At 42.2% G+C, this 20,716-nt stretch overlaps 1 protein-coding gene across 3 annotated transcripts; it reads left to right on the forward strand.

Moving 5' to 3' along the window:
* Positions 1–156: 156 nt before the first annotated feature.
* Positions 157–20,497, forward strand: EXD1 (exonuclease 3'-5' domain containing 1). Of its 3 annotated transcripts, none has more exons than XM_080394826.1 (10): positions 157–767; positions 1,794–1,845; positions 3,253–3,383; positions 4,926–4,993; positions 6,241–6,327; positions 7,429–7,533; positions 7,659–7,739; positions 11,218–11,361; positions 14,169–14,364; positions 19,225–20,497. In XM_080394826.1, exons 1-10 carry the CDS (start codon positions 287–289, stop codon positions 19,410–19,412), a joined length of 1,533 nt encoding a protein of 510 aa, XP_080250952.1. In that variant the 5' UTR covers positions 157–286; the 3' UTR covers positions 19,413–20,497. The 3 variants fall into 3 exon arrangements, with proteins under 3 accessions (XP_080250952.1, XP_080250953.1, XP_080250954.1); XM_080394827.1 differs by having other exon boundaries at positions 14,169–14,360; XM_080394828.1 differs by having other exon boundaries at positions 7,483–7,533.
* Positions 20,498–20,716: the final 219 nt, after the last annotated feature.

Genomic DNA, 20,716 nt, shown 5'->3' on the forward strand with positions numbered 1-20,716 from the left:
GGCCGCTGCCTCAGCCCGCCCCTCAGCCGCCCGGAGGCCGCCGACGGCCGCGCCTGCGCGCCCCGCTCCCCGCCACAGCGCAGGCGCCCGCCCGAGCGGCCGTTACAGGCCGCCGCGCCCCGCCGGGCGCTTCCCCTCCGTGATTGGCCGCGGGCGCCGGTGGTCCCTCCCCCCCGCGGTGTGGAGGGGGGTTTCGGTGTGCGGTGGGACCCTCGCCCCGCGCCATGTCCCTCAGCGGCGAGCGCCTGCGTGCCCTGCTGGGGAGACCCCTTAGAGTCACCTTAAAATGCGGCGTCTTCCAGGGGGTGCTGCAGTGTGTGAACCCCGACCGGAGCCTCCTCCTGCGGACAGGTCGGGGCCGCCGGCGCCTCAGCCTGTGAGGGGGAGCGGGCGGGCTGAGGGGCGCCGTGTCCGGGAGGGGGGGCGGCGGCGGCGGATACGCCGAGGTGGGCACGGGGCGCCCCTGGGGGCTTCCCGGGAGCCGACAGTAGGGCGAGTAACGTGGCCCTTAAAAGCACGAGTTAGCAGCACCCGCCTGGCCTCGGCTGCGGCTGCGCAGCCACCTCCTGGAAAGGCCCTTCCCTTGGGACAGCCGCCACCGCGCTCCTGCGGGCTGGCGGCGCCTGCGAGTAACAAGCTGTTGCTCACAACCGTGCACCTTGACCTATGTCTGTATTTTTTCCCCTCCCGCATTTCAGTGAAGAACGTGGAAACTGGCAGAAGCACTCCAGGAGTAAAGATGTTTTTTGGCCATGAAATAGTCAATGGTGAGGCTTTCCTGACTGCGTTCTGGGGCACAGGGGTCGTGCCTTCACTTCACTCAGCATTTTAAATCCATGTTTTGGTCACTGTTGAATTCTCCAGCTGCACATCTTACTACTTAAAATCAGTAGGAAATAGAATGTCATATAAATCACACAACTTGGGTTCCCCAAGTATCTATTAGTGAAAAAATAATAATTCCACACTTTGTGATGGTCTTGTGACTGTACTGCATTAAAGTTTATTATTTAAGTAATGAATAAAGTCCAGTGAGGCAACTAATGAAAGTAATTCCAAAGGTAATACACTGAGGAAAGTGTGCCCTCTGTTCACATCCTGAAGGCAAGTTGCATTCATTGTGGTGTTCCTGTACGTGCAAGACTTTCACTAATGGACTCTGCTGGGAAGTTAAATTGCTCAGATAGTTAACTTTGGTTTGCTTTTACTCATAGGGGCAAAAGCGCCTCTATTAAGCGGGCTGTTTATCTGAGCCTCTTTCCATGATTCACTAGTGATAAGAATATGGGATTATTTAAGAAAAGTCTTCCTAGTGTTTAAAGGTCCTGTGTGTTTCTGTTGGCATCTGCTTTGCTTTGGGGACAAGGAGCAAAGTGCTGAGGGAGAAATAGCTAAAGGCAGTAATTAGACCTGCCAAGTGATTAACTGACTCTGTTCTGCCTTTTTCCTTGTACCTGCTTGATTGTGTATGTAATAGTCTGTAAAGTAATCTGTTGTAGTTTGATACTGACTTTGGTTTTGGTGGGGTGCTTGGCCATTAGTCTTCTTTAAGTGCTAGAGTTGTGAAGTACACCTTATCTAGGCTACCAATGTAAGTTAATTTATGTAGATTTGTACATCAGAGCGAATTTAAAATTATTTAAACCATACTTTGAGTTCAGTTTCTTTTTTTTTGCATTTATGGCCATGTCCTATGGTGGTTAGTACTGGTTATGGTTCTTTTTTTAGCAGATAACAAGTGTCAAAAAGTTGCTTGTTGGCACTAGAGGTTAAATTGTTTGTTTCTATTGCAGTGGAACTGCTGGATGAACCAGATTCAGGGAAGGGAACAGTAATGCTCTACAAGTATGTTGAAATGTTTCCTTCCTTTCACGGTAGGATAAGGGGTGGGATGCACTCGCTAGGGGAGCCACCGCTTACGTTTAGTATAATACTGACGTTCAGACTCAACTGTGCTGCGTCTGTATTTCTCTGCTCTAAAGAGGTGAACAAGGTGGCGAGTGGAAGACCTCCCCTGTGTAAAAGGTTCTCCCACGCTATCGCTTACAATTTCTCTTGCTTTTTCCTTTTTTATTTTCTTCCCACTAGTGTTCCTAGGTAGAAGCGTTTGGTTTGGTTTGTTTCCTTGTGGGCTTGTGGTTTCATGGAGGATTTCCCATGAGCATTTCTTCTGTGGAGAAACAGTTCCAGGACAGCTGCACAGGGAAGGTTAGGTTTATACAGATGCTCTCAAAACATATATAAATGTGACACTGGGAATCTGGTAAAAATATGTTTCAAACTCCTGCAGACCCATGCTCCTAGATGGGTTTGCTTTGAGTCTTCTTACAAGACCACGTTTGAATAGTTTATTCTTCCTCTTAAGAGAAGTAGGAATGAAATGTTGTCTATTGAATAGTCCTTAAAAAGTTAAAAAGCACATAGAATGGTGTTTAGCAGCAGTCGTCTTGCTGCTCTTTCATTTTCTTTCTCCCTGTTAAGCTCACTCACACATACTGGAATATGCTTAGCTTGGTAGCAGATTCCTGTGTTAATCCGCTAAATATACAATTTTAGGTTCTTAGCTACATCTAAAGGCTGATCAGAAAGGAGTTTTTATGTTTTATTCTGTTGAGATATACATGATTGAAGCTCTATAATCCTATTGGGATGATTTTATATCAATATAAGGAAATTTATACTAATAAGTCATATTTCCCAGTGAAGTATTCTTGACCTCAGACTGTCCTCTCGTAGAAATTAAGCATCTTATATGAGACGTCTTTCAGTCAGGTGAATTTTAACTAACTGGTTTTTTTGGTCCTGAGATGCTTCCAGGTGATTACAGTAAAGATTCCACAGATATAACTGGTTTACATATTGGTGAACTTGTAAAATTTCCCTCCAATCACAGTAACTAATGGATCAAATACTGATTCAGTGTAAAGACTTACAGGTATCTAAACTGTGTGGCTCTTGGGCTCAGGTCAGGTACTGTGTTCTTCATACTTTTGAACTCTTTCTTTCCTTGAAACTCTTGTTCTTTGCAGTGAACATCTGTTCAAGTTCTGCTTTCACCTTTTACTTTCAGAATAAATGTGACATTTTATCTGAAATAAAGGCTCCTTTGTGCAAAATAAGCTTCATGTTCATTGTTTGGACACAGGTAGATGGCATTGGATGAAATAATTTTCTTTATTAAAACATCCATGCTGGTGGAATGTGGAATGTTTTGACTTCTGTGCCGATGTATGGTTTGCCTTGCTTGTGCAGGTGCACTTCAGCTGTTGAAGGGAACAAACAAGCAGATGCAGGACTAGCAGATTGTGGCCCATGGAGTTCTTCTCATGTTCCCCTAGGCAGCCAGCTCAGAGCCTCAGATAGCTTAAAATACTCCCTCTCAGGTAATGTGGATATTACTTAAGCAATGTAGTTAGATTGTCTTTGTCGGACAGCATCTTTCCCAAACGCTGTGATCTCTTGGTTTGCCGGTATCAGAACAGGATATATTCTGAAAGAACAGTGGTTATAGAGAGATAGGTACAGAGCTCGTCACCCACAGGTGGACATGCTCTTTGCCTACAGATATATTTGCAAGTATCAGAAGGAAATATATCTGCTTTCCAGAATTCTTTTCTTGTAGCTCTCATCAACTGTAAAATTGGCTGAGCAGCACAACTGATCTTTTGGAGAAATCGCAGAATCCCAGACTGGTTGGGGTGGGAAGAGACCCCTGGAGATCACCTAGTCCAATCACCTGCTCCCACAGGCTCTCCCCACAGGCTGCACCATGGCCCCACAGAAGGAGCCTCCCCAGCCGCTCTGGGCAGCCCGGCCCAGCGCCCCGCCACCCGCCAGGGACACACGTTCTCCCTCCTGCTCAGAGGGAACCGGCGGTTTGTGCCCGGTGCCCCTTGTCCCGTCGCTGGGCACCGCTGGGAAGAGCCTGGCCCCGTCCTTTGGGCACCCACCCCTGGGATATTTGTATATCAAAGTGCTTCAAGCAGAGAGCATTCCCCTACAGTGGTTGTTTTAATTTTGTACTTGTTCCTGAAATGTATGTCATTTCAAAGTTCAGTAAGACTCTTGCTCTCTGGGTCAGTGCTGGTTGTCACATGCTTGCATGGATTTGGTTGTGGTTCCTGCTGTATACATATGTACAGGTACAGATCCAAAATGTGATTAGCTCATTCTGTTCTCATAGAACCGTGACAGGAGTGCAAGGCACATATAGGCTAGAAGGAAAGTAGCAGTGTTTATCTGAGTAGCGGGGGAGAAAATGAGCACGTGTTTATGTCATCAGGGAGAGCCTTTAACATTTTTTTCTTGCGGCCTTTCAATTGACTAGTGTTTTAGAGTTTAGAAGATTGTCTTTGTGTTGTCATGGACGCATATTGTTAATATTTGCACGTTACCTAAAGAGAAGGGAGAATCTTTAAGAGAACCCTTCTTTACCTGTTCATTAGACATTGATAAGCAGGTGTTAAAAAATATGCAAATCTGACTTAAATTCTCTTTGCCCCCTTGATCACTTAGGTATCCATGTTCTGTGGTGCCACTGTCTGTTAGTTTTGTCTTAGTTACAATCTTTTTCCCTCCCTGTACAGGCCTGGAAATTAGAGCGCTTTTTTTTTAATGCATGTAATTTTTTAAACTGAAAACTTTATTTCCTTTACGCATCATAACAACAAGTAATGCTGCAACTCACTTTTAAACAGCCAGTTGTTCTGTCCAAAACCAGAATTTCAGGTCATGCTCTAGACTGAATCTTGTACTGAATTAGAGAGTTCACTAATCCATTTGGGTGTGCTCAGGAAGTACAGTGGGAAGAACTGAACAGTTAAACCAGAAAAGTAGAGTGATCACACAATAAAATACATACCCTTGTGCAAAGTTTAGTTAAGTGGAGGAAGCATCTAATGCTTGGGGGTTTTCCTTCCTTTTAGAGAAGAAGGATGAAGAGAATGTGGAGTACACAGTTGTTGATTGTTTCCAGCAGAAATTTGAGCCAGCAGTAAGTACTAATTAATGTTCTTAAGCAGCATGTATGGCTTCTAAGCCTGTTCCATTCTAATAGTCAGTAGATCCATTAGGTGGGAAGATTGTGAGCACAGGCTTCATGACATCTTACACTGGAAATCACTTTTCCAGACTGCAGTGAAATTTGAGTAATAGGTAGTAACTGGCTTCTTTAAGTCAAGTAGAAATGGTATCTCTGTGGCATCAAAGTATATTTAAATAGTGCATATATGCAGGGAAAGAGTGCAGTGCACATGAGTTTGCAGTGGGTGGGTGTGAATCTGCATCAGTGTGTGTTGGTTGCTATTTTCAGACTCTGCATCACCAGTAACGGAGGTGAAGGGTCAGTATTACTGTCTAGTGTGCCATTATTTTGTTTAAGAAGGGAACAACACAAGAATCTGTTGGCATTTGGAGAGGGAATTGATTGTGTTGTTTTTGTAGGTATTTGGAACTCCAGACATGCCTGTACCTTTTTCTCTTAAATCATGTATAATAGCGTAAGTGGACTTGGTAAAATGTCTTTGTTTCAGAACTCAGAGCCAATGACAGATTTATTATTAAATTTTGTAGCATTTTTAAAATCCTGAATTAGACAAGTAATACTGTAGGTCCTCCATGCCGTTTTGTCTTCCAATAACATCAGTTGAGATAGTATGGTAAATCTATTGTGCATACAGAGGAAAAAGCTCTTCCCCAGGAAGAGATTTCCCTGTTTACGCAGGAATCTAACTGTTGCTTTAAAAAGAAGCTGACTTTTTTGTTTGTTTATGCCTTCTACTCTTCTGTTACATGTGCGCTACAGGTTGCTTTATCTTAATTGTCTGAAAACTTCTTGTGCCTGTGAGAGTAGCAGGTTTTTCTTTTATACCTTAGGAAATGAGTTTTCTTTTTATCTGAAAGGAATACCTTCTTTATGTGACCTTAAGGAAGTTCCTAAAACCTACTTAGGAGAATTTCTTGGGAGGAGATCATGGGAGTCTATATTCTTTAGTTACCCATAATCTCTGCTAAACCTATCATTCATGTTTCTAGTTGTGTTATTTCCAGCTGTCTATCTGCATCTGGACTGATGCTCTGTCTGGTTCTCGTGGATCACTATATATCTGAGATTCGTTGTGGGTTTGATCTGTATTTACCTTTTTAAATATGGAACATGACCAGAAAAATCACAGTTTACTATTTGGCCCTCTGCCTATTATTCTCTGGCATTATTTGTTTTACCCCTGTTTTCTTCATTAGGTGCTGCACCTGAAACAGCAGTGCATTGTCAGTGTAGCAGGAGAAGGTGTTAATTTGTGTCGTCATGGAAAACTCTCATGGCTTGAGGTAAGAGGCAGATGTTTCCCAAAATGTGCCACTAAATAGAGGCATAACTGAGAAACATTCAGGGATTAGCCAGTGTTTAAGACTTAAGTAACTGCTTTGGTAAGGGTTATAATGTTCTTCAAGACAGATCAGATATTTAATAAAAGACCTGTTACAGAAAGAATTATGCCATTATAAGGCAATATAATAATTACTAAACTTGTATGTAATACATATGTTTGTATATAGCAATGTAACATACTTGGTTTGCCATCTTTATATACTTGTATACAGGTAGAGGTATTACACTAGTACAGCTGTTACCTGTTGAAAAACTACAAATCTAATCACAACACAAATATAACTGAAGGAGTAAAATCCATCTAAAGATGATACAGTATCTTAATTAGCTGTGATATTGTCAACATCTGAAAAGGAAGGGACAGAAAGGAAAATAGCTTCATCTGTTAGCTCAAAACCATCTTAGTTTATTTTTAAATGGATCTAAAAGTAAGTGTGTTTATCCAAAGTAAAAACTTGTGTGGGAGTTCATGCTTCAAATTTAACTCATTTCAGCAGAAGTAAGTGTCTGCAAAATGCTTGCTTTGCTATGGCTAAATTGCTTTCAAATAACAGCTTTTGTTAAACCATTATGAATTTGAACATAGGCAAAACCTAAATTTCATATCCTGTTTGAAATGCTAGAATGGAAAATTATGTCCTTTATTTCCTTGGTAGTGGTCTTTGACAACGAAAGGAATGTCACGGGCACAAGAGTTTTGTTGGAAGTGGTTCTTTGAAAACGTCACCGTGATTGGTGTAGGAATTTATTTTAAGTACTGTGCATAGGGTTTGCTCTTGATATGTCTCAAAATGCTGTATTTAACTGTGTATAGTAGACTGCTGCGTTGTTCTTCCTAATTACTGTGAGTCTCCAAGCATCTCTGGAACAAACAAGACTTGTTTAGTGAATTAGCATTAAGGAAACTAAACCTACTCTCCCCAGAATAAGCCTGTAGATAGGAGTTTATGGCTTGTGGGCAACAGGGCGCTCTCTCCTACTTTCAAATCCTTTGTTCTTCTGTCCCTCACTCATTTTCTTTGCAAATGAGTTTGTTGTAGATAGGAACAAAGAGCCATATTTTTCTGTTTGATATCTTCCTTCTGGGACCTCAGGCTTTCAAAAATGGATTACAAATGGTGCTGGAAGACAAAAACATCCTGAAGGTAAGGGTACAGGGGGTGTGAGGGCATTTGTGGTGGCAGAGGTCATATACACGTATAATGATCAAGCTGCACCAGAAAAGTTGCAGCTGGACACCAGTTTGTCTGACGGCTCTTTCTTGCTTCAGGTCATGCATGACTGCCGCGGGATCTCAGACTGCCTCTTCCACCAGTATGCTGTCCTTCTCTTCAATGTCTTTGACACACAGGTACCTTTCAAATGTTCTGGTCGGGAACAAAAGTTTCAACAAGAGAAACTTCAGCCTTGTTCAGGGCATTCTCTCAGGGGAGGTTTAACATTACTAGAATGTGACTGTTGTTGAACCATGTAAATGTAATGGGTTTGTTCTAGTTAGAAAGAACCAGCAGGCAAGGCTGATAGTGTTATTTAGAGTCTTGTGTAGACCCATTTTCAAAGGTAGTTAATATTTAATATTAGCAGCAAGTTTAATGTGTTTTTTTTTAAAGATATATTAACTGGTCTTGATCAAACTTGGCACAACCTGAGGCTACTGTGGCTTAAACAGGAGCCAGGTCGGCTCATGCTTTTTATTTTGTTATTCTTTCTGCCCCTTTCACAAGTGTAGAAACAGATTCAGGCTACAAGTATCCAGCACTAGGAAGCACCTGCTAATAAAAACAGCTGTGGAAGTGAGAGAACAGGCCAGGTTACCACAAAATCTGTTTTTGCTGGTGCTGGCCCTGGTAGTTGTGGTAGTTAATGTGTGACTAACAGGAGGATTAGAGCCTTTCAAGAGAGAAGAAAATGACATAATGGCTATGATCTCTCATAATGGGAATGGATATGTTACGCATAGTTATGTGTGGCTTGTCCTTGCCTGTATACTGACTTTTCATGTCATAGATATGACTGCTTATATTAACTCTTCAAAGCCCAAGTCTGGGCTACATAGTAAGCTTTATACAGCAAAGGTTTCTCTGTCGCTGACCTTAGTTTGGCCTTTTGCCCCTAAAAATTATTTTATTCTATTACAGGTCAAATATCAGTCAGTGTTAAGTCTCGACTGCATGAAAAAGATAGGGGTGAAAATTCCCACCAGTGCTCCCAGCTGTACTGGCTAGAACACATAACTGATACAGGGGGAATAACTAACCAGAACTATCCACTCTAGGGTCTGAGGCATGCAGGATTGCACTCATTGTTCTGTTGTCTTGGTATGAGCTGACGTGCATGCTTTTCTTGCACTGATAGATCTCAAGGTTTAAATTCAATTACTCTGATTCATTGGCCTGAATCCTACTTCTGATGTAAGCAAGCTAGTGAAGTAGTCCGGTTTTGGCTACCCTGCAGTGTACCTGATACTATGGAATTAAGCTGTCTTTTCTTTTACTCTGTACTGCTGGAGAATATAGTTGGGAGATACCTCGGACCAAACTCTCATAGTTGCTTTTTGTGAAGCACGTCTTAGAGCCAGCTTCCCAGTGTTGTTAAAATTGGAACAGGCTGTGTGTGCAAGTGAGACTTTGCACAGCAATGGAATGAAGAACTCTGGTTTAGATGGGATCCTGCTTGCATAATTTGAAAAGTGTTATTTATCCCCAGTTTTGGTCAGCTGCTGCAACTGTTTATTCCTTGCAATAAGTAACCTAATATAATTAACACAACATGCAGAGGATGGCAGTGAAAGGTTTCTGATGTTCACTGTCTTCCCCATTGATGTTCTTATAGCACTTAAGCATCACCTGTTGAAGTAACTTTTAATGATACTGTTTGTGGAAATCTAATATTGCTGCTTCACATTTGGCTGCCTTGGGGGTATGTGTGTGGCCCTGTTGGGCTACAGCAGCCTAAAAAGCTGGATAGTGAGCAGGCAAACTGGCTGTTGTCAGTGCTTACCTCCCTAACGTTGCCTTCTGGGACGCTTCTATGCTGCATCATGAGGCTAGGGCGTTCTCACTCTGTGAAATCCCTGGCTATTGTAAAATGTTGTTGCTTGTATATCTGTGTACTACCAAAAGAAATAATAGCATTTTTCCTAGAGGTGTGTGCTGCAAGAGTAAAGAAAATTTGACAGCTTGAGACTTTCTGTGAGACAGAGGTCCATGCAAGGTTTAATCATAAAATGTACAAGTGAACAAGTCCCTGTTGCAGTCTGCTTCCACAGATCAATGCAGAAACACTACTTTTTACCATATTGTAGTTTTTCTGCCTTTGAATCCAAACCATTAGCATGGAGTGACTTTGGACAAAGATTTTCACAGTGTAAGCTAAAATAATGTTTTTGTGGTGGGCAAGTTTATTCTATAACCTTGTTCATTCAGATTAAACCTTTTATGAATATTAAGCACAAGGATGCTTTCATTTTTGTTTAAATATTTAAGTCTTTTTCTCTCCTTATTTGGAAAGCATTGATTATTTTTTTTATTAGAAACCCTCTCTCTAACCATCTAGAAGAATGGAATATATTTCCAGAAATTTGAACATCATCTTTGTTTTGACTTTGAGTAAAAGTAACCGCTCGAGAAGGTCTTTCTAGAGGTTCCTCTTCATCTGCATACAGCTACTGAGAGGGAAAGTTCAAAGTTTAGCATGCTACTACTAATCGCTTACTGAGAATCTGTTGTGGCAAGGAATCTCTCAGCCTCGAGGAGTAACCTTGAGAGGTGTCCCTACTCAAAGGGAGATCCTGTTGTGCAGCTTGCTGCCATGTAGAAGAGCTCAGCAGACCCTGAGCTGTCCATTATCTATGAAGTAAGATCATTGACTTGTAGTCTTGTTTGCATATTGGCCGTATTTTAGATTGGCACGTGTTCAGCTAGCCCTCAACTGTTGAGCAAGATTTGTGACCCTTAAGTATTGTGTTGTTATCTGTCTCCCCAAATTCCAGCTTAAGCCAGACACAGCCGTTGTGACCACCACTGGTGGCTATTGCTTAAGCAGAAAAGGGTGGGGCAGGGGGCACACCCCCGGGGTGGATTGTTCCAATGACAGATAGTTCACTCTCAGATTTTGAATGTGGATGCAGGCTTTTTATTTTTTCCTCTCTGTTCCCCTGGTGAGTGGACTCTCTTCCAGGCTTCCCTTTTCCATTGTCTTCTTTTGGCACCTGTTGCAATAATCCCACTCATCTTTGTGTTCCCTGGTTAGGGATAAGAGTCAAGGTTGTTCCTACTCTTTCTGTAAAGTGACGAAACCAGGATGAGAAACAAGCAAACACCATGCCATGTAGTTGCTGCTGGAGGCTGTTTGCTTGCCTTCTGGCTCTGTATGCTGTCAACGGTAAGGCTCACTGGCAAAATCAGGTTTTAGGCAAAAGATTTTTGAAAACTTTGCATGTTCTTTCATCATGCTTTCCTTATGTTGCATCACTATTTCAGTTTTAGATAAAAACCAAACCGGAAATATCCTGGGGAAGTATCACTGTATGTTTACTCTCTTCTGATAACTGCTCCTAACCGCCTGCTGTCCAGAGACAAGAGTGCTGGGCTAGAAAGAGCCTTAGACTAATTTACATAATGTTAAGTTTTAAAAATTAATTTAGCCTTTTATGTAACTGAACAGCTTTAAGGACTCAGATTACTTTGCAACTGTATGCAGTCAAAAAGAGAATTAATTTGTTTGCAGCGTACTTTATTTCTAATACGCATCCCCACTGTCAAACCTCCACGTTCCCTGCCTTGGGTTAACAGACGCTGGTTGTGGCATATTGCTCCCTTCCATCACAGGTTGCTGATGCTCTGCAGTTCTCAGTGGCAACAGGTGGCTTCCTTCCACACCGTGTCTGCACATTACAGGAGTGTTTGATGCAGCACTTGAAGATACCTTCCAAATGGCATGCCATCATGAAGAGCAGGCAGCAGATGGCTTCGGTGAGTGATTCAGTGGGGCACCTTCTGAAGACTCAATTGTGAGCTATGCTTTGCCCATCTTGAGATGTTTCTGTCAGTTTTTCAAAAAGCAGTGGTCAAATTACTGTAGTTTAGGTCATTTTGTAACACAGACTTGGGAGACAGATGTAAGCTTTAGTTGGCATTAGTGCTTATGCTGCTATTTCCTAATAGCTCATGTGAAATTGAGGTTTTGAAGAAACCACAGAGCTTGTACAATAGAGGATGTATATAACTTGGGTTAAAAATGTTCTGGATATCTTAATGTATTTGACTAAATCTGAAACCTAGTTCCAACATAACAAGTTGGTTAAAATGAATCCTGAGTCAAGTAGGGAAAGAGGAAACTTATTTCCAGCACTTATGAGAATGAAAAAATGAGAGTAGCGATTTTTTTTTCTTGCTTGTGCAGTTCAGCAGCATTTTCCAAATCATTATTCTCTATTGTCCTTGGTTTTGTTAATCTTTCAGATGGGGACAAGAAAGGGAGAACTTCATGGGCCAGGAGCTCCTAAGATTTGGAGATAAATAGAATAGACTTGCTTGATAAATAGAATAAACTATTTCAGTTGGAAGGGACCTAAAATGATCATCTAGTCCAAGGGCCTGACCGGTTCAGGGCTGACCAGGTTGAAGCATGTTATTAAGGGCATTGTCCAAATGCCTCCTAAACGCTGACGGGCTTGGGGCATCGTCCGCCTCTCCAGGAGGCCCGTTCCAGGGCCTGACCACCCTCTCGGTAAAGAAGTGCTTCCTCATGGCCAGTCTAAACCTCCCCTGGCGCAGCTTTGATCCCTCCCCAGGCATCCTGTCCCTGGGTACCAGGGAGAGGAGCTCAGCACCTCCCTCTCCACGTCCCCTCCCCAGGAAGCTGCAGAGAGCAGTGGGGTCGTCCCTCAGCCTCCTTCTCTCCAAACCAGACAAGCCCAGAGTGCGCAGCCGCTCCTCACAGGACGTGCCTTCCAGCCCTTTTACCGGCTTCGTTGCCCTCCTCTGGATGCATTCAAGGACCTTTGCATCCTTCTTGAGTTGGGTGGCCCAGAACAGGTCACCGGAGCCAAGGTGAGGCCGCACCGCCGCTGAATACAGCGGGACGATCCCTCTCCTGACCGGCTGGCGATGCTGGGTTTGATGCAGCCCAGGATGCAGGCTGCCCTCGGGGTGCCAGGACACGCTGCAGACTCATGCTGAGCCTGCTGCCAGCCAGCACCCCAGGTCCCCTCCGCAGGGCTGCTGTCAGCCGCTCCTCTCCCAGTCTGTGCTTGTGGCTGGTGTTATTCCATCCTAGGTGCAGAACCCGGCATTTTGACTTGTTAAATTTCATCCTGTTAATTGTAGCCCGATGCTCCAATCTGTCTAGGTCCCTCTGCAAGGCCTCTTCTTGACTCGAGAGTCAACAGCACCTCCCAGTTTGGTGTCATCAGCAAACTTGCTGCTGGTGCATTCAACTCCTGCGTCCAGACCGTTGATAAAATATATTGAACAGAACCGGCCCTAGAACTGAGCCCTGAGGAGCGCTGCTGGTGACCGGCTGCCAGCCAGATCTAGCTCTATTCACTACAAGCCTTTGAGCTCTGCCCTTCAGCCAGTTTTTAATCCAGGGCACCATGAACCTACTCACTTCACAGCTGGACAGCTTGTCCAGAAAGATGCTGTGGGGGACAGTATCAAAAGCCTTACTACAATCCAGAAAAACTACATCCACTGCCTTGCCTTCATCCACTACTCAGGTGCCCTTATCATGGAAGGATATCAAATTAGTTAAACAGTATATAAATATGCCAGTGCCAGTGTGGCAGCTTTTGCTGGGTTTTTAATCCCCTGACCTTGCTTTTTTGGGGCTGAGAGAGGAAAACTTCCGAAGAAGCTACTAAATATGGGAACTAGATATGTAATGAGACCTCACCATATAGGCAGGATTTCTTTACTGAATAGGAACAATATCTTTCCTATCAGAGCATTTTGTAGCCTTTCGTACTGGTCTTGTAACTTCTTGAGTAAATTTAAGTGGGTTTGCACTGCCTGTTCATAGTCTTAAAATCTTTCTCAAAAGCCTGGATTAAATGTTACTTGATATTGCTATAATAGCTACTCAGCGAAACCTCTAATTTGAACACAGCTTTATTTTTCTGTAAGTTCTGGAATTCTAATAGTGTCTTTCAAAATTTCAATTTAGAGAATTCTTTATGGCAAATCTAAGCTAAATGGCAGCATGCCTGCCTTAGTTTACCAGACCAAATCCTCCTATTGGTCCAGAGAAAAAAGATGGAAAATTCCTGTAATATGTATGTAGTAAGGATACCAATGTAAGCCACTCTGTAGTGACAGTTTTGCTCAGGGTGTCATAGTCATGCTGCTTAAGTGGGGCTTGTTTTCATGTGCTTCTGGTTCTAGTTGTGATGACTGAAGTTGTTACTATCCCCAGATGCTTCCCTGGCTCTGTTGATGGAAGGGTTATTTTCCCTTTAGATCTTCAGCTCTGCTCTTAGGAATCCAACCTAGTTTCAGAGATGGGTGAGAGAAAGCCTAACATTAAATGCTGGAAAAATTATTTGTTAGTTTTTGGGTTGTTTGGCATTTTTCTTTAAAGAAGCAATTCATCCTCCCAAACTCCCTCTTCTCAAACATCCACAAGCAGATGGCCTTAGAAGCTGCAAGCATTCAGTAGCACTGAAAAGAGAGATCGGCATCAGGAGATAATGTTGCAAGTTGCAGATTAATGTGATGAAAAGCTTTGTTATAATTTTTGCTGTGTAAATAACTGCTTTCATTTGCATTGGGATACACAGGAGAATGCTGACATATGGTTCCTGAGACCCTTTCCAGCTTTTCTGCTTAAAGCACTTGCTCTGAAGGCTATGTACCTTCTGCTGCTCCACGCATCTCTAATGGATAACTTGATGTCTGACCTAACAACTGTAGTACGTGGTTATTTAAATGCTTATCAGTCTGGGTCTGGAGATCACCTTAGGAGCACAAAGGTAGGTATGTCTGCTTATGTCTCTGGTTAGTGATTTGATCTGAGGCTCTGATGGGTAACTCAGGAGGACTTAGCCACAGCAGCTTCCTTTTCTGCAACTGTACACCCTACTTTATGCCATTATGTACCTTGTTTCCTTTGATGAGCAGCAGAAGTGATGGTGTCTGTATCTACCTAGCTGCATTTCATGTTAGTCCATCAGCACAAATCCACCTCAAGTTAGTGCTGGGGATGGTGAGCTGCAGCAGTTAAGGCATGGGCACAGGCACATGTGCCTTCTCTTCACTCTCATCTGAGACTGAGAACCTCTGGGCTTGATAGGGGTTGCATATTTGTGAGAGCATGAAGAGGAGCAGGCAGTTGTGTTGGTACCTGGAGCTGCCAGAGTTCCTTTGTTTTGGTGAGAGAACTGAGTCCCAAAATCTTGTTCTGTTTTTCTCCTATTCTGTCATCTTTACTGCTGAGATGTTTTTCATATACTGGCTGTTTCTGGATAGTGGTGTCTCTTGTTGGGCAAAGATTTTTATTTCTGTAAAGCATCTCTGCATTATCTTGTCTTCCTCATTTATTCTCACCTTCATTAGCAGGGTGGGGCAGGCACAAAACCAAGTCAAGTAACACTTTTCATCTTTGGTTACATAGAACCAGTAGTATTGCATGCCCCGGTACCTTGGAGTGGTTCTTGTATGGTGGACATTTCTGTAATTGCTTGTTAATTTTTAAAGCAGGGCAGGGGGAATTAGATTTTTGATTAAGGAGCTTGACTTCCTGTGCTAGTAGAAAGAACCCATCCATGCAAACCAAAGAAGCAGTGGTATTGGTGTGGTCTATTTCTGTCTTTTCAATGAAGTAATCTTAGGAGGGCTTGCAACAGCTATGCAAGATATTGCTGGTATTACATTTGGATGAAAAGTGAATAGTCAAACATCCTCATTCATCACAAAAAGACTGAACTAACATGATTAAATCCTGTTACTGCCTCACTTCTGCAGTTGTAAATGTCTTGAAATATTTATGGGGAAAAGAGACTGCAGGTCTGTCTTCATGGAAGGAATTGTCTTTTTCTTTGCCCTGGTTTAACAAAGCACTGAAGCACAGACTTGAATTCTTTGGGAATTACTTAAGGGCTCAGAGCAGAAAATCTCATTATTGAGGATTTAGGAAGGGATTAGTTGAAATAACCACAAGAGGTCATAGTTGCTTCACAGATGGAAGAGAAGAGGTCACTCTGAAAAGCTTTTATTTTTTAGGGGAGAGATGCCAAAAAAAGAAGGTTGTTCATAGTTCATGGAAAAAAATTAGCTCGATATCTGAATTTCCAGTATGAAGTAGCATGCAAAAGTAGGCATGACACAAGGGAAAAGAAGAGTCTATTAGAGTGAAAAGAGTACAAAGTCAGTTTTGCATTGGGCTATTTGTAGAAAATTTTTTGAAGTGGTACTCAGGTTGCTGGAGCCAATCCTTTTGTAAATCCATTTATTCCATAAGATTACCCAAATAATTGATCTGGTCCCGAGAATTTCAAATGGCATTTTGAAGATCTATTTAATATCACATCTGATAATTATACTTCCTGCAGCTGCTTTAGAAATCTTGTAGTATGGGTAGTAAAAGTAGCCATTTTCACCACCATTTCACTGTGAATCATTTTTTGATGTTTCTTCTACTTTATTTAAAATCTGCTTGCAATACATATTTGAAGTCCAAATATGCAGTTTGGTTTAGTTAAAACTGGCTTATTACTTCAGTTTCTTCACTGAGTAAGTAAACAAAGTCAATTTTAAGGGAATCCTTTGCAAGTTGATGAGTTCAGCTAAATCTGTTTTAAGAAAAAAAAGAAAGAAAAAAGAACTTTGTGCAACTTCTAGGTTTTCTGGCTAGGTCTATATTAATTCCCTGAATCAAAAAGCCTTTCTTCAGATCTGATTGTCAGAATGAAATAATAATCAAGAGACACACGCACATTTATTCTAGTGCTTTTTCATGGATATTTAGAAGTAAAGTTTATCCATCACTAAGGTCTGTGTTATGCCATCTGTGCACTTTGTGGAGCTACAGTTGGAAGTTACCTAGAAGGTGCTTTTACTGGACTATTTTACTTCTTACACAGACCAGTCACAATTTACACTTGTGCTCCACCTTGGCGCCTTGGTGAACAGCAGCCTGGGGTGCAATGAGCTTGACTTCGTCTTGGAGCTGGTCTCCAGCCACAGCAACACTGGAGTCCCTATGCTTGATGCCTGTGTTCTCCAGGCATGGAGGGAGAGGGTGGGAAGGAAAGAAAAAGAAAGGCATCTCATTGATCCTGACACTTTTGGAAATGTGTGTTGACACTTCCTGTGGTTCTTGTGTCTTCACCTGCAAGCAGTAGTCGAGTCTTCTGAATACTGGACACTCCCTTCTAAGCAACTGACTTTTCACCCACAAACCAGATGCAAAACGGTAACCTCTGATCCCCAGCACTTCATTATCAAAACGCTCAGCTTCCCTTTTCAGCATCTTTCAGAAACTGATAATCTTCCTCACTGCTGAGGAGGAGAACTCAACACAAACTTCCCACCCTGAAAGTCTCTGCAGTTTCCTGCATTTTCAGCATAACTGTCTGCCAGGAGTAATTGTGCTTCTTGTGGTTGCAGACATCAAGTAAAATGGGCTTTTGTGCTGCTGCACCTCAGTCACTAGAAAAGATGTAGTAAAGGAGCTGTACGTGCTGAATTTTTGACTTTCCTTGTAGATTCATATTTTGTGTAGTTAGGGATTTGGAAATGCAGCTGCATTCTGATGTTTAGGACTTAAGTTCAAAGAAAACAGCCTGGGAACCCATCGGTGTAAAGAAGTACATGTTCTCCTAGAAGTGCAGTGCTTTCTTGGCTAAGTGCTGACAGTACACAAGCAATGCACTGGTACCACGGGGCAGTTGCATACCCCTGTGCAGCAGTTCATTTCCCAGTGCGCTTAAGGTAAAGCAGCAGTAGACCAGGTGCAGTGCGGTATATGATACCAGATAACATGTTCATGACACGTGGTGGCATGAACTCTGTTCTCTGTCTAAATATAATTGAATGCCTCAGCCAGTAGTTTTCCTAATTGGCAGGTGAGCTGGGACTGCACCAAATACATATTAATCTTTATGAACATACAACCTGAATTTTCATGCAATTTAGTTTAAATAGTTTAGGGCATGGATTACCTCTTGCTGTAGGATACTGCAGCAGTTAGGAAGCTGGATGTAGGTTCTTCTGGTTAAACAGAACTGAAGGTGGGGTGTTTTCCAGTAAGTGCTTTATCTGCTTTTTTCTGTAAGCCTGTCAGAATCATTTAGCCTTCCTCTGGATCTGTGCAAACTTCTAGATGCAGGTTTTGCGACGCACAGCTTCCCTTACAAAAGCACCACATCTGTATATCCACTCTTCTGTTCTTAGTGTTTTTACCAGTATGTATATACTTACACTTGACTTGCCAGCATGTTGCTTCCTGTATCTTTCCCGGGACCTTCTTTAGCATCTTCCAGTCCCCGGGTATCAAGTCAGGTTTTAAGCGAGATACTATAGTTAACTAATTCGGCTTTTTCGTCTTCTACTGTTCAGGAATTTTAGGTGAAATCCACCTTGGTGTTTGTATTTCAATTACCGGTAATTAAGTATTTGTGGGGCCATTTGAAACAGATTCCAGGTACGTAATGAATGTTTTTGGTATGGGAACATCCACGGGTTTTTTCATGCTGAATGTAGGAGATAAGAAAGAAGTTGTGTTTTTTACCATGCTGCTTTTGTATTGATCATTGCTTGGCCCTGCAGCGTGTTGATATTTTGTGCTTCTCTGATGTGTGCAGAAATCTTTTTATTAGTTGTTATATTTTTTTGTTAAATTTTAATAAAATTATTCTGGCCTGCCCTTTGTGGGTTTTCTTCTGTAACTTCATCCTTACTATTTTCTTCACTCGGATGTGGCTTAGCTTTCCTGAGGGATGCTTACTTCATAGTCGGCATTCCCCTAACCCGTAGTCCTGCCAATTCCCTTTCATTCTGTTCTGTGATCTTTTGCTCTTAGGTAAGGTTTCCTCTGTGCTGCTTGTATGGTGTCTTGAAGTTGTCTACACGCTACATGCTAGGATTGAATTTGCTTGCTAGTTTATTACTACTTTTTAACGAAGCTTCCTTATTTGCATAATTCCCCTTTCTACAGTTTATCACAACTGTGGATTTCTGTGTTGTTCCTACAAAGCTGGTGAGCATTGCAGTCCTTGTTAAGGAGCAGATCCATGAATGTAATATTTTGAACAGCGTCCCATGCACTGCTCAGGGCCAAGTCAAGGAGTGTGTCTCCTCTCACGTACTTCCTGAGCAGCTGTTTCGTTGATTTGTTAACTATGTTGGCTTTTTCCACATAAGTTGGGGCTTTTTTTACCTGTCAGATAGAATACCATGGTTTTAAATGACAAGCTGGGAAAGCTGCCTTTGCAGTGGCTGCTGCAAGTAAACACGAAGTGGGGTGTACAACAGCTTCATAGCGCAAGTTTCCCAGGAGACATCTAAAACCCATATGTGAAGTGTTACTGACATCTTGAAGAACTTAATCTTAAAGGAGTAAACAATAAATGGAAGTGTAATGTTTTCCCCATTGAGTAGGCTAAAATGAAAGTGGGAGACACACACACTCACTTTCTCCCCCCCACCCCCGGCCCATTGTGTGTGTAAACAGGTAGTTGATACATCCCACAGATCTAATGAGAGACGATTGTTGTGTTCCATTGGCTAATTACAGGGGGAGCTCTTACCGGGTACTGACAAAAGTACAGCACGTGTATGTGTATGCATATGTATTACTTTTTCTTTTCTGTTTCTTGTCTTATTTTCCCTTATCAGCCCACTTGCACAGAGCTGCCAGAGGAGCTGCGTCAGCTGGCAGAGATCCAGAAGCTGCGAAGGGAGAAAGCAATAAAAGACTACAGAATGAATGGGGATGGGCTTTTAATCAGACCAGCCATGGAATTAGAAGAGAGAAACGATCCACAGGATGGAAACTATGGAGATCACAGGGACTGAAGAAATAAATCAGTGTCCCAAAATGTATCCCTCTGCAATTAGAATGTACCTTGTCAAGAAAAGCCTGAAAATCAAAACCAAGTGGCAAATCTGTGGAAGAACCTTAAACTGACCTCAAGCTGGCCATATGAATCCTAATTTCTGATACAGGTGGCTTGGGTGAGCTTAGACTGGGTATTGGAAGACATCCAAATGAGAAAAGGGATTATTCCCCATGCAGAAGTGTCAAACAAAAGCTCCTTTCTTTACAATGACAGGTAAACCCATTGTTGAATGGAAATAATGATGGTCGGTCTTTGGAAGGAAATTCCTCGTGTGTCTGGCTGTTCTTAAGGTCTGTTTTTGAGATGCATTTTTTTTTCAAGAACTATTTTTTATTTTCAAATGGTGCTTTTTCTTTTTCTTGCATTGTTACCAGGCCAGTGTCTTAAATTGTATTGTTTTTTTTGTTAACCTGTTGCAGGTATGTAAAACGCTCATTCAATCCAGATACATAAACAAGGGAACCAAGATTAAGATGGCTGTTCCGTGAGGTTAGAAAGGGTTTGCTTGGAAAAATCAAAAAAACCTTCTGGCCATCCCATGTGGGCTTGGTTTATGTGCAGTAAGTCTCTTGGCATAGCTATACAACAGTCTTTCGTAGGAGAGTGAAAAAGATCACACCCTAATGGACCACTATGCTGGCAAAACCAGCAAAGAGGTGCACTAATAAAAAGGACTTTTCTGCCAAGACAAGAGTTATTTTAGGCTAACGGAGAAAAGATGCTTCCTGCGGAAAGTTGCACACCACTGTTGTCAGCACTGCTGTATCAGATTCATGTAGGTAAGGCTGTAACAGTAATGTGGTGTGTATATATAGACAAGAGTGTACAAAGGGGGAAAACCCCACTTAATTTAGTTTAAAAAAATGTATAGTATAAACACCCCCCCCATCCCCCAGCAAAATAAGGTATCAAGGCAAAACCAGTTTTTTTCTAGTATAGTTGCTTTGGCTGGTATTCACTAAAAGTAAAGCTCCTCCAACCAATAGTACTAGCCTAATGCATGACAAAATTAATGTAGACCACGCCTGAGTGTTGGAACACTTTTTTGGCATATCACTATATTTGACTTGGAAGCACAGGACTGTTGAAAACTCTTTGTTTTTGAAATTCTGAATTTATACACAGTTATGTATTTAAATGCATAAAAAAGTGCTGCATGTTTTGCCATTCAAATGCTTCAGACAGGGTGGGGAACACCTTAATCAAGTGTAAGGAAGGTTTTGTTCTTAGGGTATTGGCGAACACTTGATGAAAACATGAAATAGGGA

The sequence above is a fragment of the Falco punctatus genome, assembly GCF_963210335.1.
Source record: "Falco punctatus genome assembly, chromosome: 7".
In the NCBI taxonomy this organism is placed as follows: Eukaryota; Metazoa; Chordata; class Aves; order Falconiformes; family Falconidae; genus Falco; species Falco punctatus.